Source organism: Lepidochelys kempii, chromosome 26 (assembly GCF_965140265.1).
Source record: "Lepidochelys kempii isolate rLepKem1 chromosome 26, rLepKem1.hap2, whole genome shotgun sequence".
In the NCBI taxonomy this organism is placed as follows: Eukaryota; Metazoa; Chordata; order Testudines; family Cheloniidae; genus Lepidochelys; species Lepidochelys kempii.
In genome coordinates this window covers 14,390,198-14,408,286 of record NC_133281.1, presented here as the reverse complement: position 1 = coordinate 14,408,286, position 18,089 = coordinate 14,390,198, and the positions used below count along the sequence as shown (strand labels likewise).

At 45.4% G+C, this 18,089-nt stretch overlaps 1 protein-coding gene across 4 annotated transcripts in view; it reads left to right on the top strand.

Moving 5' to 3' along the window:
• The first annotated feature begins 875 nt into the window (after positions 1-875).
• The window catches only part of STARD7 (StAR related lipid transfer domain containing 7), a 38,706-nt gene continuing 21,492 nt past the window's right edge, over positions 876-18,089 (top strand). For 2 of the 4 annotated variants that reach the window (XM_073325397.1, XM_073325399.1), the window contains exon 1: positions 876-1,409. In XM_073325397.1, coding sequence (XP_073181498.1) covers positions 1,006-1,409 — 404 coding nt within the window. In that variant the 5' untranslated portion in view covers positions 876-1,005. The remainder of the gene's footprint in view (positions 1,410-18,089) is intronic. The other 2 variants (XM_073325400.1, XM_073325398.1) reach the window with 2 other exon arrangements.

Below are 18,089 nucleotides of genomic sequence, written 5' to 3'. Positions count from 1 at the left end.
TGGGACTTTTCTAGCACTTCTCTAGGTACCACAGCAGGAAAAATCTACAAGGAGAGAAAAAGGGTGTATTGCCATCTCGGCCACGAGCTCTTCTTCTACCTGCAGCTGTGGGCGCCAGGCCCAGGCGGGGAGCCTGACCCTCAAGGTGTCCTCCCGCACCCTGGTTATGAGTGGCTCGGAATGCAGTCTGGTGGGCCCTGCTGAGGAAAGCCAGGCAGGCGGACACAACCAGGCGTCCTTGTGGCACCTTAGAAACTAACCAATTTATTGGGGCGTAAGCTTGCGTGGGCTAAAACCCACTTCCTCAGATGCCTGGAGCGGAAAATACAGTCGCGGGGGGGGGGGTGGTGTGTGTGTGTGTATATATATATATATATTATCAGTGTGGGGGAAATTAGTTTACGCGATGACCCCCCCCTCCGCTCCCAGTCGCTATTCAGGCCTAACTGGAGGGTGCCCCCCCAGCGGTCCTGGGCAAGGGGGCACCCTGGGGGGGGCTGTTCTTTTCCGGCTGAGGAAGGGCCCCTTTTAAGCCCGCTACGGAGGGGCCAGGGAGGCTGCGGGGCCAGGCTGGAGAGCCTTGGAGGAGACGCCGCAGCTGCGAGGCACCCAGGACCAGGGGGGCTTCAGGGGCAAACCCTTCCCCGCCCCCGCCGCCCCCGGGGGCAGGCAGCTCCCCGGCCGCCCCCGCGCGCTGCCGCCGCAGGGCCCCTCGCGCGTCTCCAAGGCGCCCGCGCTGGCTCACAAGGCGGGGGCGGCGCCCTCGGGCCCGCTCCGCGAGGGGCCGGCGCGTGCGCCGCAGACGGACGGCGCCGCGCACCAATGGGCGGCCGGGGGCCGGCCGGCGGGAGGCCAATGGGCGCGGCGGGCAGACCCGCGAGGGAGGCGGCGCGCGCGCGCGGTAGCGGTTGCGCTCCCGGTAGGCGGCAGGGCCTGAGGCGGGCTTGGCCCGCGCGCAGCCGGGCGGGTAACGGGCGCTGCTCCCTCGCGCTAGGCCGCGCGGCGATGTTCCACCCGCTGCAGCGGAGGCCGCCCGCCAGCATCTATTCGTACTGCGCCCGCTCGGCCCACTGGGGCGCCCGGCCGGGGCCCGCGCAGGCCCTGTGGAGCCGCTACCAGTGGCTGCTGGGCTGGCTCCGGAGGGAGCCCGAGGCATGCCCCGGCCCGCGGAGCCTCCTGTCCCTCCTGGCCAGCCAGTGCAGCTACGTGACCGGCCAGCGGGTGCGGCGGGCCCAGCAGACCGGGCAGCTCTACGGCGACATCTACTCGGAGCGGGCGCGCTGGAGCCTCTTCCGCTGCCTGTGGCGCCGCTGCCAGGCCCGCCACGCCGGCGCCTGCAAGCTGATGGCGGCCCTGGCCGGCGTCTTCCTGTGGGAAGAGGAGCGGATCCAGGAGGAGGAGTTGCGAAGGTGGGTCTCTCCCGGGCCGCCCCTCCGCGGGCGCCGGCTGGTCCTGGGGCTGCCCGTGGTCGGGAAGAGGCGCCCGCGTTCCTTAAAACGAGTAGCCGCCGAAACTGCCCCGGTGCTGTGGGGACAGTCCCGATTTGGGGATTTTTTTCCCTATCTCGGCTCCTATTCCCCCCCCACACACACACACACCCCGTCCTGATTTTTCCACACTTGCTGTCTGCTCACCCTACTTAGTGCAGGGCTCCCCCCGCTCCCGCCCATGCACTGGGCTGCCCCCCCCCCCCGGGCCCATCTAGATATTTGCCTAGATTCACAGCAGGCGACATTGAAAGTGCTGGCGAAGTCCGCACCCAACTAAAGTTTCGTACAATGACTTGTTTCAGGGGAGCCGCCCGTGTTAGTCTGTATTCGCAAAACGGAGAGGAGGGCTTGGGGCACCCGAGAGACTAACCCATTTATTTGAGCATTAGTTAGTCTCTCGGGTGCCCCAAGTCCTCCTTTCCTTTGTACAATGACTTGTTTATATTGTTCTGTATACTATACAGGGAAAGGTGAGTGCAATGTTTCGATTCCAGTTGATTTATAGTTATATGGTAAAAAATGAGAGAGAAAGTAAACCATCAGTAACGGTGCTCTGTGACCCTTTTTTTTTTGTATTTTTATATCTGATTTTGTAAGCAAGTGGGTTTTAAGTGAGGTGTAACTCGGGGGCATGCAAGATCAATCAGACTCCTGAAAGGGTGACTGTTGTCTGGAAAGGTTGAGAGCCACTGCCTTAATGCACTAGAAAATGAAGGTCATAATTCAGGGATGGATGGATGAGATGACTGGCTAGATCCTTTCCATCTCTAGCTTCTGATCTGAAATATATCCATTCTTTAATAATAAGAGTAGGGGCAATTCATATTTTAAATATCTGATTAATGGTTTTGTGAGTGTTTGGGCCTCAGAAACATGGTTGAGGGGTGATATGTGATAAGATACTTTTGCTTGAAACTGCCTGTAGAATGAAGGATTTGAGGGAGGTACAGAGATTCAAGGTCATTCCTGTCTCAGTACTGTCTTATTCAAATGTTTAAACTTGTTGGCATCTTTTCTTAGAGGTTAAACACATTACGTTATGCAATCTATTAAATCACAAAAACCCTTAGAAATGAAATAACCCTTGCATTTGCACCCATCCTTGGTACTTTGTCTGTTAAAGGTTAAACAAAACCCTTCATGGCCTTTTATATATTTGAAATACTGAAAATGTGGTCTTTTTCCTATTTCTTTTGAGGGGCTCAAGTGTGTATCATGAGTCCTCTTAGGACCCAGTGTTGTAAACAGGTAGGCAGGTGGCGCCTGATCCAATGCCTGGTGAAGTAATAGGAATTTTTCCATTGACTTACGTGAGTGTTGGATCAGGCATACCATCAAGGCTACCCATGGGACCGTACAGTAGTTATTAACATGCTTAAATGTTTATGGGATTTGGTCTTTTAAAATTAATTGAAAGGCTGAGGTCGGTAATCTTCTAACAGACAGATCCATTCTTTTGTATCAGAAAGCTCATAAAACTTGTCTTACAACTTACAACAGTGATAAAATTTTTTTATATATTTGTGTGTGTGTGTATATATATATAAAACTAGCTTATGGAAGTCCTTAAAGCTGTATTGGTGAGACCAGCTACCAGTCATTCTCTTCAGCTTTGTGGTATTGATCACATATTATAGTTGATACTTTTCTACTGTCTTCCTCTTCTGTCTTGTGAGTTGCTAATATCACATTGTTTTTTTTACATTTAGATGCATAACCTGTTAGTTGGCCCATTAAAACTCTGTGAGATAGAGCTTTTCTACTTTTACTTCATATCTATTTTCCTTATTTTAATACTTAGTTTAATTTTGATGATTGTTGAAGGGGCTTTTCCCTTCCTTAGTTTTCAAAACATGGTTGTTTGTTTTAAAATACTATCAGGTTTGGTAGCAGGAGATAAACTGTTCCAGTAAACTCCAAAAAGTTCAACCATATTTCTAAGTAGTAGTCTTTTTTCCTTCTCTATAGAACTGACTTGATTAACTTTTTCTAGTACCAAAATTTCCTACCAGAGTGGATAAAAATTGATTATTTTTTAAATAAAAAAATCTGTTTTTTTTATTTTGTTTAAATTTTTATTTTTAAAAATCTGTTGAAAATGATAACATATTTTGTATTAAATTCAGATAAGGCCCACATTTACTATACTCTCTTAACATTTAAATACAAAATAAATATGCTGAGTCCATGAACCTCTATCAAAACTTTGAGTTAAAAGCTGCTTTTCTCTATAAAGACAGGTTTCAGAGTAACAGCCATGTTAGTCTGTATTCGCAAAAAGAAAAGGAGTACTTGTGGCACCTTAGAGACTAACCAATTTATTTGAGCATAAGCTTTCGTGAGCTACAGCTCACTTCATCGGATGCAAAGCTTATGCTCAAATAAATTGGTTAGTCTCTCAGGTGCCACAAGTACTCCTTTTCTTTCTATAAAGACAGATGTTTTTCCCCCTGATTCTAACTTTTGAGGTCAAGCTATATAAATGTGGCACAGTAGGTCAGCCTAAGTAACTTAGGAGACTTTCATTTTCAAGAGACTTGGACTCCAGTGATTCACTCAGGCATATTTGAAATTTTTCCTGGGCTGACCTAAAATAATCAGTTTAGTTCACTGATTATCATTTATCACTCTGTTTTAATAAATGATTTATTTGTTGACATGAAACATGTTTTGGGTACATAAATTTCTCTTATCAAAACATTTAAAAGTTATTTTATTTAATAAAAATAAATGTAATATGCTGGTTTTGACCTATAGGTTTTTTTGTTCGTTTAGGTTTTTTTTTAATCCAGGGGATCATGAGAAGTTTGATTCCACAAGTTTGATACTGTATTATTCAGTACATCAAGTTCTTAATTTGGTAATAACGCTTAATGTCTGGTTAAGTCAAACCTCCCTTTTACCATGGCCCCCTTTGTAAAGTAGATTGCTTAAACCTTGAGTTTTTTATTTCTCCAAATGAATTGGTTTATCATGGATTGCCATTGACCCAAGAGGCTTCCTGGAACTAAAATGGGGAGTGTTTGGGTGAAAAAACCTTAATTTGGAGTTGTATCTCCTTTTTAACTCTACAGAGTGAGTTGAAAATGTTGTTCAAAGCTGTTTGCTTTTGCTTTAAAAAAACAAAACAAAAAAACCCCTGAATTTCTCTTAGTCCTGGTTCAGTTGCTTGAGGTCTGTGATGTCATAGTTTTACTAATTGTTGTAGATGAGGTAGACAAGACCTGAATTTTGAACTGTAGAAAGAAATGGATTTTATTTTATTTTATTTACATCATAAAGAAGTGCAAAAACAAGGGAGTCGTGGGCAGGGCAAAAACCCATTTCTGGAGTTCCTTTGCAGGTCACCTTTAAAGCCAGTTTCTAATAAAGTAAAAATTACTAATGGCTCTACCCTTTCTTGTGGGGGAAGTAATTCTTCAATAAAATCAGCTGCATACAGACTTCCTTGTTCAGTGTTTGTTTCACTTAATTTTAACTGGGAATTGTAGGAGCTTTAAAAAGCAGATTAAAAAACTAATTTATTTAACTGTATGATCTCTACTTCTGAAATGCTGTTCAACCACCAGCGTGCGCACAGCTGGGATTTTTTCATCTGAGACCTCAAAGCACTTGACAGTGTCATTCCCATTTTACAGATAGCCTTCCTGTTTGATCTCAGTCTGACAAAATCAGGAATGGAACCCAGGAATCAGGGTGCATTGATTTAAATCAAATGTGATTAAAATTGCGGTTCAGCAAGAAGAAAATCTTGATTTAAATCATTTTAATCTTGTTTTGCATTTGTACATCTTAATTATTTTCCTAAAGAAAGATTGATTCTCACTGGTTGGTAACGATTAAAACGTTTTGCAACATAATATAGTCTTCACTAACTGGTTTATTAAACCAAGGAATATTATCTGTAGTAAATAAAATGAAGGAATTTTTTCTGGTCACCATGTGTCTTTCAAAATTTCAGAACTTGTAGAGCTCATCCTCATGTCTCATTGTTCATGCACTGGAAAAGGAAAACAAACTTTCTTGCTTTTTCAACTCTGTTCAGAGTTGAGAAACTGATTCCACCTAGTAATTGAACTGAACTAATTGAATAAACTGAAATGAAGAAAACATTCCCTCTACATGTGCAGAAGCGGCTACTGCTGTCAAAAGCTGGGTTAGCACTTCAAACTCTGGTTCCAAGTGCTTAGCCAGTGACTTGCACCAGCTCAGTAGTTTGACTTTTTTAAAAACTTCAGCAGCAAACATGTGCCATTTGGATATTTTCATTTAAATGATTATAATAAATTAAGGCCTTAATATAGGTTTTCATATCATCAAATTTGATTTGGAAGTGGTTTATTATTTAAAAAAAAAGAAATATATTGGATTTAAATTAAAATCGGATTTAAATTAAAAAAGAAAACATTTTTAATTTGGCTCCCAGCAGCCCTCTTCTAGTTCTGTGCTGAGATGGTACTTTTACTAGCTGGTCATGCATGTACCCTTCCAAATGCTACAATTTTAACTCTCAGGCCTATGTCTGTTTAATACCCTTATGTGAATGTACTCCTCTGCATCATCCTGTTTTACTGTCACATTTCTCATGAAGTTTTAGAGCAGTTTAAATAAAAATAAAGATCTATTCATTAATAACTGATCTAAAACATTCAAATTGGTGTCTGACATAATAGTATCAAATCTAAATACAGATCTTGGACAAGAATTTGTAGTTGCATTTTAAGACCGCGTTCTCCTGTGGCAACTTCTGAAAAGGGGCAATTTAAGAGTCTCAGCATGCAGTGATGATCACGTTAGGAAGAAATGTAAAGAACATAGGTGTTTTTTAATGTACTGTACAGCACTAAGCGATATATAAACTTACATTTTTAAATAATGAGCAAGCAATCCAAAATTACCACAAATTCTATAGGCAGAGGTAGATTAGGGGTTTGTGGGGCCCTGGGCCAGAGCAAGTGTGGACTCCTCCCCACCCTTTCCTCCTGCAGACCCCTTCCCTCCTCCTCCCCCCCTCAGCTCCCCAGTGCTCCGCTTGGGGCCTTGTCCATTTTGTGGTGGGGGGTGGATATGCTGAGGCCCCTGGGCACGGGCCCTGTTGGCTCCATGGCTAATCCACCACAGACTATAGGTGGTGAATACTGGTATTAAACACTCCGTCTTATTCTTGGTTCCATCACTTTACTTGCTGTGTTACCTTGTGCAAGTGCCGAGTCGCTGCTCTTAAAAAATCAGCCCCCCTTCAGGATGTCTCAAGTTTGGCACCCCAAAAAATGAAGTATTCCAAATCACTAGTCAGTTTTGGAAAACTAGACTTTAGTGCCTGTTTCCCACCTTTAAGATGAGGGTAATAATTGTTACAGTTTCAGGGTAACTGCACCTGTATTCCTGCTCCATGGTCCCTCAAGGTTTCAGGCTTCCAGCCATCACCTCTCGTGGATAGAGACCCTCTCCCCCCTGACTGGGGGTTTTAAGGCTGCACCACTGATCTATACTGTGATATTCCCAGTAAGCCAGTCTGCCAAAAGGCCAACACCTGGGCTGTGCTTTACCTCAGAGAACGGTGCTGATGTTTTTACCAGTCACCATGCAGCTCTTCCAAGCAAGCACATGTATTAATAGGGCAAATGCATTACAGATAAAACATAAAAAACAATAAATACAGAGGCAGAAAAGAGGGGAGAAGGGTGGAGTAATCTTTGTAATTTTGGTGAAGGTGCAGAAGTCCAACACACAGACATGTTCTCAGTGTTGGTAATGTTATCTACATTGTGTCCTTAATACGGTAGATCAGCATGAAGTCCTGTTCTGCACAGCAATCCAGAAATAAAGGCTTAACTCACATTGGTAAGGTACTTTGAGCTCTTCAGATGAGCACTTCAAACAGCATTACTGTGCCTTGTTCTTGTACCACACAGTCTCACCTGCACCATGACTTCAGTAGGACTTTCCATGGTAAGAATGATGCTTTATTGTAAGTAATGATTTGCCTGTGCAGTGTGCTCCTTCATGGCAAGCCTCTGCACAGCTGTGTTTTTGCCTGCTGCACATAACTCCCATGTCCTGTTTTGTAAGGCTCTGTTCCGATGCCCACCTCTAAAAGATTATATGGAAGAACAGCATGAGTTAGGACTTGAGTTCTTATTCTCAAACTCTTGGTGTAGATCAGTGTGTTCTGTGGAGACCTCCCTTCCTGCTCCTGATTATGCGGGTAACTTCCCCTTTCAGACCACATTTGCAATCACATACCGTCCTATAGTATCTACAGCAAATGCCTACCTCAGAAAATAATCTTGGGGCAGTGTTGGATTTTGAGTTACCTCTTTGTGAAGAGTAGCAGCGGGAGATGAGAAGCAGCGAGCATCATGAGATCATCCGGCTCTGTGGGCTTCTAGCCGGTGCTCTGTGGACCATCACTTGGGAACTGGTGGGCTAGAGTGGCAGGCTTCATCCTGAATGTCCTTGGTTCTAGAACTCAGGCCTTTAATACTAACTTAGTATTCAATGTGAGGCCTTTTATAGAGAATAAATGACTGTCTGGAAAAGAGCCTGAGTTGAGGTGCTATAAAAAACCTTAAGTAGGTCTGTACTGAATATTCATTAGAAATCACGTTTCTCCTCCCTTCTTTCCCCCCATGTTGTCCCTCTACAGTAGCATCTGATTATCTTCTTGCGTGCTTTTTCTTCCTAAGTGGACTGTTTGGGAATAGTGACAGACCTTAGCCACAGCTGTGGATGTAATGGAGAGAGATGAACATGGGGTACAGATGATCTGACCTATATTCAGAGTGAAAGATGGTGAGAGTGACATGTCACCTGTTACATACAGGGAGTCTTCGGAATTATGTTGTAAGTTGAAACCGCTTTTCCCATAGGAATCAATGGTATGAAGGGGGGATTGGTTCCTGAACCAAGGCTTGATACACTATTTTCACCACAATAGCCCACATTTTTGTACTAAATGAATTATAGATGACTAATGTTGCAACATCAATGTATTGACTGTACACTGTATTTTGTAAACAGCATTCAAATAAACATATAAACTCACACATGCTGCACTGAATGCCAGCAACACGGGCTCAGAAAGCCAGGGAGAACGCACACATGCTGAGCCTCAGTCAGTCACTGTTGGCTTCCCAGCTCTGAGCTCAGCCAATCAAAAACAAGCGGCAGTAAGCTATCCTGCTTCCTCGAAGCCAATCAGAAGCGATCACTTCCTGGTTGAGTTATACTGGTATTGAGGTGGAAGTGATTCCAAGCAAACTTTATGCAAATCGAGCATTGTAAGGGCGAAGCAAGTATCATGGGGCGAAATGGGCAGTCAGTTGAAAAGCATCATCTGACGTAAGTCTGAGGACTCCCTGTATTTGGGAGCTTCCACTAGTGAGCCTTCAGATATCATAGAATCAAAGAATATCAGGGTTGGAAGGGACCTCATGAGGTCATCTAGTCCAACCCCCTGCTCAAAGCAGGACCAATCGCCAGCTAAATCATCCCAGCCAGGGCTTTTGTCAAGCCTGACCTTAAAAATATCTAAGGAAGGCGATTCCACCACCTCCCTAGGTAACGCATTCCAGTGTTTCACCACCCTCCTAGTGAAAAAGTTTTTCCTAATATCCAACCTAAACCTCCCCCACTGCAATTTGAGACCATTACTCCTTGTTCTGTCATCTACCACTGAGAACAGTCTAGATCCATCCTCTTTGGAACCCCCTTTCAGGTAGTTGAAAGCAGCTATCAAATCCCCCCTCATTCTTCTCTTCCGCAGACTAAACAATCCCAGTTCCCTCAGCCTCTCCTCATAGGTCATGTGTTCTAGTCCCCTAATAATTTTTGTTGCCCTCCGCTGGACGCTTTCCTATTTTTCCACATCCTTCTTGTGGTGTGGGGCCCAAAACTGGACACAGTACTCCAGATGAGGCCTCACCAGTGTCGAATAGAGGGGAACGATCACGTCCCTCGATCTGCTGGCAATGCCCCTACGTATACATCCCAAAATGCCATTGGCCTTCTTGGCAACAAGGGCACACTGTTGACTCCTATCCAGCTTCTCGTCCACTGTAACCCCTAGGTCCTTTTCTGCAGAACTGCTGCCGAGCCATTCGGTCTCTAGTCTGTAGCGGTGCATTGGATTCTTCTGTCCTAAGTCCAGGACTCTGCACTTGTCTTTGTTGAACCTCATCAGATTTCTTTTGGCCCAATCCTCTAATTTATCTAGGGCCCTCTGTATCCTATCCCTACCCTCCAGCATATCTTCCTCTCCTCCCAGTTTAGTGTTATCTGCAAACTTGCTGAGGGTGCAATCCACACCATCCTCCAGATCATTAATGAAGATATTGAACAAAATCGGCCCCAGGACCGACCCTTGGGGCACTCCGCTTGATACCGGCTGCCAACTAGACATGGAGCCATTGATCACTACCCGTTGAGCCCGACAATCTAGCCAACTTTCTATCCACCTTATAGTCCATTCATCCAGCCCATACTTTAACTTGCTGGCAAGAATACTGTGGGAGACCATGTCAAAAGCTTTGCTAAAGTCAAGGAACAACACGTCCACCGCTTTCCCCTCATCCACAGAGCCAGTTATCTCGTCATAGAAGGCAATTAGATTAGTCAGGCATGACTTGCCCTTGGTGAATCCATGCTGACTGTTCCTGATCACTTTCCTGTCCTCTAAGTGCTTCAGAATTGATTCCTTGAGGACCTGCTCCATGATTTTTTCCAGGGACTGAGGTGTGGCTGACTGGCCTGTAGTTCCGAGGATCCTCCTCCTTCCCTTTTTAAAATTAGCCTTTTTCCAGTCGTCCGGGACTTCCCCCGATCGCCATGAGTTTTCAAAGATAATGGCCAGTGGCTCTGCAATCACATCCCCCAACTCCTTTAGCACTCTCGGATGCAGCGCATCCGTCCCCATGGACTTGTGCTCGTCCAGCTTTTCTAAATAGTCCCGAACCACTTCTTTCTCCACAGAGGACTAGTCACCTCCTCCCCATGCTGTGCTGCCCAGTGCAGCAGTCTGGGAGCTGACCTTGTTCGTGAAGACAGAGGCAAAAAAAAGCATCGAGTACATTAGCTTTTTCCACATCCTCTGTCACTAGGTTGCCTCCCTCACTCAGTAAGGGGCCCACATATGTGAAGCATCGAGTCTTGAAACCTGACAAGCCCCAAGTTAGCTGCCCATCAGGTCATGTGGGATGTGCTGTAAGAAATACTATCTGCTGGAGATGAGTGCTTTACTGATGGTACCATCTGTGGAGTGGTAGATGAGAAGTGCCTGCATAAATTGTCCAGGGAGTTTCTGATTCCCTTGGGAGCGGTGGGAGCAGATTCCCAACCAAGAAATGCAGAACTCTTGGAATTTTGTTTGGAAGCTCTATTGCACGTCTGCTGTAATTCTGGGTTTATTTTTAGGTTGTAAATGCTGCAGCAGGGACTGTCTCATTCTGCAGCCTGTTTGCTGGGCACCCTAGCAGTGCAGCCAGAGTATTTATTTGCCAGCCAGAAATTACTTTATAGGGGAGTGTAAGCTGTTGCCTCTCTTTGGTAATGTGTGCAATATGATTGACCTTTGCAGATTGCTGCAAGGCAAACAGTGACCCAGGGAGGGCGGGGCCTAGTTTGAGAACCTTCTAAACTGATTCTGCCAAGTTGGTTTTATAGACACTTTATCTGTTCCAGGTGCTGGCTGAAGTCTGGTGCCAAGGTCAGAAGTGATTTATATGATTTGTAGAAATACAAACTGCAGCCAGGCTTTTCCCCTCCCTTCAAAAAACAAATTAAAAGGGAATTTTTAAGGAAACTTAGTCTCCCTGCTGTCCTGGCTATACTTTGCTTTGGGCAACTGCATCCTGCCTACAGCTCTCCCTTCAATTGAATAAGATTCACAGATTCCAAGCCAGAAAGGATCATTGTGATGATCTGTTCTGACCTCCTGTATAACACAGGCCAGAGACATTCTCTGAATTAATTCCTAGAGCAGATCTCTTAGAAAAACATCTGGTCTTGATTTAAAAATTGTCAGTGGTTGAAAATCTACCATGACACTCGGTGAATTGTTCCACTCGTTAATTACCTTCATTATTTAAAATGTACACCTTATTTCTAGTCTGAATTTGTTTAGCTTCAAATTCCAGCGTTTGGAGTACCTTTCTCTGCTAGTTTGAGGAGCCCATTATCAAATATTCATTCCCCATGTAGATACTTAGACTGTAATCACATCACCCCTTAACCTTCTCTTTGTTAAGCTAAACATACTGTAAGGCAGGTTTTCTAATCCTTTAGTCAGGGTATGTCTACACTGCACAGTTGTCGCCAAAACTTATGTCTTTTGCGGGTACTTAACGTGCGCGCGCACACACACACACACCCCACCCTCCCTGCGAAAGACAAAAGCAGCAGTGTGGAAGTATCTTGTCAGCAAAAGAGCCAACAAAATACCGCAAAAGAATGTTCACAAATGCTGACTTTTAGTGACAAGGTTGTGTTGACATAGCCTTGTCGCTAAAAGCTGCGTAGTGTAGACAAGCCCTCAGTCTTGTGGCTCTTCTCTCCAATTTTTCAACATCCTTCTTGAACTGTTGACACCAGAACTGGACACAGTATTCCAGCAGCAGTCACACGAATGCCAAATGCAGAGGTGGAGTAACCTGTCTACTCCTGCTCAAGAGTCCCCTGTTCATTGATTGCATTAGCTCTTCTGGCCACAGCATAAGATTGGAATCTCATACTTCATCTTATTATCCACCACAACCCCCAAATATTTTGCTAGTCACTGCTACCCGGGATAGAGTCCCCCATCCTGTAAGTGTGACCTATGTTTTTTTGTTCCTAGATCTATCTATACATGGACATTTTGCCATATTAAAATGCATATAGTTTGCTTGCACCAGTTTACCAAGCAATGCTGAAACAGTGACCTGTCCTCTTCATTACTTACCACTCCCATAAGTTTTGTCATTGATAATTTGGTTTTCTTCCAGGTCATTGATAAAAATTTAGTTAGTACAGGGACTGATCCCTGCAGGACACTACTGGAAACATACCCTGTTGAAGACAGTTCCCCATTTAGAAACATCTTGAGACTTATCAGGCAGGTTTTAATCCATTTAATGTGTGTCAATTTAATTTTATATCATTCAAGCTTTTTTTTAATCAAAGTATCATGGAGTACCAAGTCAAACACCTTACAGAAGGTACATCAAAATTAACCTTTTTCAGCCAAACTTGTAATCTCATCCAAAAATATATCAAGTTAGTTTGATGTGATCTATTTTATATAAACTCATGTTGATTGGCATTAATTATGTTTCCTGTTTTACTGCTTTCTTAATCGTGGGTTGACTCCTTTGTCAAAACTGTTGAGTAGTGTCCGCTCTGCTTAGGTACTCGTATCGCACTAATCATCTGGGGAATCGGTGCATCTTCCAGAGGCACATAGTCATATGCCTGGCATCTGTTGCACATGATGCCTCTTCCATTCCTCTCCTCTCCCAAAGGGGAAAACTGAGTGTTGCACAATGCTTTTATTAGTCAAAGCAGGCAGCGTGTGCCTTGCTTTTGCAATGGGAAGTGAGGCTTGCAATAGTTTTTAAATCATGTGGCAGTGAGTTCCATAGTCTTATACTGGTCTTTGAGATTGTGCAGGAGACTAACTCTATCCTTGCATTGTGCAGGGCTACTGTGCCATGGGAGGGTGAGGATGACCATGGTCATGATCTGATTGTGACTATCCCATTCCCAAACTATTAAGGTCTTTGAAGATAAGGACCGAGATCTTGAACCAGGTGGGATAGTCAGGGGAACCAGTGTAGAGAGTGCAGAACTGGATTGCTGTCACCATGTGATGTTAAATCCCAGAACTGATTGCCAGTTGATGTTGGAGATGGGGAGTGATCCTCAGCCTGTAAAGTGGTTTGGGTTCCTTCTTAATAGCATCTTTCCCTCTGGTTGCAGCTGAACAAGTGGTCTTAATGCTGCTTCCTGCTTTGAATCCCCTAAGATTGCTGCTGACGTCATTCCAGATGGGCAAGAGAGAAAATATATTGTAAATCCAGAGCTACTGTGAATCATCCATGGGTTCCCATTATCTGGCTGTGTGAGCTAAGGCAGGCTTTCACCCAGCAGTCAGAATGGAATGCAATCCTCTAGATATTTGTGTGTTACTGTAGTGCCTAAAGGGTCCTAAGCAAAATCAGTACTCCATTGTGCCAGGCAGAGCACTGACAAAGAGTAACTGTACACTCTTTGGGGCGGGGACTATCTAAATAGACAAGACACTGTGTGAGAGAGGAATGAGGATTATCCTCACTTTACAGACTAGGAACTGAGGCACAGAGAGGGGACTTGTTCAAGGTAACACAGACAGTTGTAGCCTTTCTATCCATATGAATCCTCAGGAACCCAGATCTCCTGAGTCTTAGCCATATGGCCTTAGTCACAAGACCAGCCTTCTTAGTTGCATTAAAATTAAACTGGGCATCTTAATTGGCCCAGATTGAGTCTTTGCCCACAGAATCGAGTGGCTAAGGGAGGATCATCCCCCTCTTGCTGGCTATGAGCTTTTCTGATAGGCTAGGGAGCCCTGCTAAGCCTCTTCTTTTACCGTGTAATTTGATCACAGCTAGTACGTGTGAAGTTTCTCTATTACACTCTAGTTCTATAATAAACCGGCAAAAAGACTATTACAGGGGAGCAGCTGGCTAAGATCAAAGGGAATTTCCATACTGGAAGAGACCAACAGTCCTTTGAGTCCACTCACTGTCTCTGAGAGTGGTGTGTGCCGGATGCTTTAGAAGAGTGGTCTCCAACCTTTTTATGCCCAAGATCACTTTTTGAATTTAAGGGCAACCCAGGATCTGCCCCACCCCTTCCCCAAGGCCCTGCCCTTTTCCCAAAGCCCTGCCCCGCTCGGTCCATTCCCCCTCTCTCTACCACTTGCTTTCCCCCACCCTCACTCACTTTCACCGGGCTGGGGCAGGGGGTTGGGGTTCGGGAGACGGTCTGGGCTGGGGCCAAGGGGTTCGCAGTGTGGGAGGAGGCTCTGGGCTGAGCTGGGTGCAGGAGGGGGTGAGGGGTGCAAGCTCTGGGAGGGTGTTTGGGTGTAGGAAGGGGCTCTGAGCTGGGGCAGAGTGAGGTTCAGGAGGGGATGCAGGGTGCTGGCTCTGAGAGGGGGGTCAGGGCTGGGGCAGGGGTTGGGGTGCAGGAGGAAGTATGGGATGCTGGCTCTGGGAGAGGGCTCAGGGTGCAGCAGGGGCTGGGGGTGGGGTGCAGCCTCCCGCTGGGTGTCACTTATCATGGGCAGCTCCTGATCAGCAGCGCAGCGAGGCTAAGGCAGGCTCCCTGCCTGTCCCGGCCCCACGCTGCTCCCGGAAGGGGCCAACACGCTTCTGCGGCCTCTGGGAGGGGAGGCGGGGGGCACATGGCTCTGCATGCTGTCCCTCTCTGCAGGCACTGCCCCCAAAGCTCCTGTTGGCCACAGTTCCCTGTTCCTGGCTATGGGGAGCTGCGGGGGCAGTGCTTGCAGGCAGGAGCAGCTGATGGGAAGTGGGGCTGCACTGCAGCAGACTGGGAGCCTGCCTTAGCAGCAGCCGTGCTACACCGCTGGAGATCGCAAATGACTGGGGGAGTCCCCAGGATCGACCAGTCGATTATGATCGGGTTGGTGACCACTGCTTTCGAAGGACCCTGGGCCTTGTTTTCATTAGAGCTTTTTACAAACGGTGAGGCCTCATCTGGGGTACTGTGTCCAGTTTTGGGCCCCACACTACAAGAAGGATGTTGAAAAATTGGAAAGAGTCCAGCGGAGGGCAACAAAAATGATTAGGGGACTGGAACACATGACTTATGAGGAGAGGCGGAGAGAACTGGGGATGTTCATTCTTCAGAAGACAAGAATGAGGGGGGATTTGATAGCTGCTTTCAGCTACCTGAAAGGGGGTTCCAAAGAGGTTGGATCTAGGCTGTTCTCAGTGGTAGCTGATGACAGAACAAGGAGTAATGGTCTCAAGTTGCAGTGGGGGAGATTTAGGTTGGATATTAGGAAAAACTTTTTCACTAGAAGAGTGGTGAAACATTGGAATGCGTTACCTAGGGAGGTGGTGGAATCTCCTTCCCTAGAAGTTTTTAAGGCCAGGCTTGACAAAGCCCTGGCTGGGATGATTTAGTCGGGGATCAGTCCTGCTTTGAGCAGGGGGTTGGACTAGATGACCTCCTGAGTTCCCTTCCAACCCTGATATTCTATGATTCTATCCCACTGTGCAACTTGCCACCATCTAGTGCAGGATGTTTTGGGAAAGGTTCACAATGCCTCATGGGGGCAAACGAATCATGCAGGGTTGATTGGGAACATGGTTTCAATGTCCCTTGCAGTTTTCTCCGTCCCATAATTTTATCTGCATCCTATAATGTTTTACGCCTCTTTTTCAAAAGCCCCCATGTCCGCCATCTCTGTGGGAAGCATGAATCCTGCACAGCTTTGCAGTATTGTGATGAGTGTTCCAAGCACAGCATACCTGATCCTGCAGTATTTGCAGAGCCGCCAGAGGAGTTGCGGGGAACTAGACGATTCCTTGGAGGCCAGATTGCTGTGGGACATAAAAAGAAACATTAATATAATTTGCTTTCCCCTTGATGTGGATATGCACATGCCTATGTTAACCAAGATGAGATTTTCCCAGGAACTTAATTTAAAGACACACTGGTTATGATAAAATATAAAACAAGTTTATTAACTACAGAGAGAGAAATTTTAAGTGATAGCAAACAGATCAAAGCAGATTACCTAGCAAATAAACAAAAATGTGAACTAAGCCTAGCATACTAGATAGGTAGGACTTGAATTAGTTTCTCACCCTGACTGATGATACAAGCAGGCTTGCAGATTCTTAAGGCACAGACCGCATTCCAAGTCTTTTGTCTTTCAGAACATCTTTCAGGTGTTGAGTTATGGGGGAGTGAAGACAAATCATGATGTCACTCCCCACCTTGTATAGTCTCTTCATCTGGCGGGAACCCTTTGTTTCAAGCTAAGCTTCCAGCCCAGTTTGTGAACAAATACAGGTACCAAAATGGAGTCCAGTATCATGTGGTCTGGTCACATGCCCCTGCTTGCCTTGCTGAGTCACAGCAGCCATTGCTTATAGGCTAGCTGAAACATTCACAGAAAGGCTCAGCTCTTCCATGGTCCATTGTCTTTGTTGATGAGCCATCAGCACTGTCTAGCTTCTTCATTTTTGTACCTGAAAGGCTAACTGTGGGTGTTTTCACTTACCTAGCAAAACTGTATAACTTCACATACAATCTAACAGGATATTAATGTTCAACAGGTCAAGACTTTTAGAATGATACCTTACAAGGCATGTTTTGTACAAGATGCTACATAATTATATCATCATCATATTACTATGGTGAATGTGGGGTGCAGTGTCACAGTGGGGTTTAGTTGTCTGCTGCACTGTGGGATCTTATGGGGTCTCCACTTTTACAAGGCTAAACATTATACTAATAATAAATAGGCACAACCTGTCCTAGATTATCTTGGGCAGCTACACTTCTCTGGCTTACTGAGCACCCTGGCTCTAGTTCAGTGCTGCAAGTGTCATCTTTAGGAATGGGTAAGTCCCGAAGTTTCACCTTGTTCCAAAGCGGTTCTTTCCCTTGGCAAGTCTTTTTCTTTTAGCAGTTCATCCCTTGCACATTAGCAATCTGTTCCATCATCTGTTTACTTCAGATAACTGCTGGCTGCCTCTGCTGTTAACCAGGGTTTTCGGAACCCCCAGCAGGGGCAACTTAACTATTTCACTCCAGCTGGTGTAAGGAATAAATCAACAGGAACACAGCAATTCGGGCCGATAAGATTCATGCAAGTAAGCGTGCTCTATTTAAAACTGCAGTTTATCAGATTTAAGCACACACAGACATAAGTAATAGGTTTAGAACATCCCAGATACTTACCTAACATCTGGAAAGGTATTGAGTAACTAAACAGCAGGTTCACTGTGGCCAGGTGCTCACCCACCAGGGCAAAAGGGTGTCAGGAAAAAGGTCTCTCCAGATAGTTTCAGAGGACTGCTCCAAAGTACGCTGTGTTAGCCAATCTTTTAAAATTAACTTCTACAAAACACACGGGTCATAATGACCCCCACTGGATCATTACTTTTCCTAACTTTCAATAAACTTTCTAATATCCGAGGTGTCTAGATTCAAGGTTTTCCATCTCAGTTTGTTTGTCTGTCCCCTCCTCCCATTCTGATTAGCAGAAACTGCTTGCTAGATATGACATTGCTTCTGAAAGCCGGTCTCCAAATTAACCCTTAGCTATGTGTAGTTCTATTTCATTAATTCAGGGTAGCTGAATGCACATAATATGATTTCAATTAGCTTAATCACATTCTGGGGTATATACACCCCTCAAATCCAGGGCAGTGCTGTAGCTTTTTACTGGAAGCTTTGCTGGGAGCTCAAATGGATCATTCAGCTCTTGTAAAATGAAGTCTGACTTCCACCCGTGAACTTTTGAACCATCTCTGTAGGTGATATAGGAGTTCTGTCCCTGCTTGGGGGACTAAAAATGTGTGGAGAATGCTAGAAAATACTGCT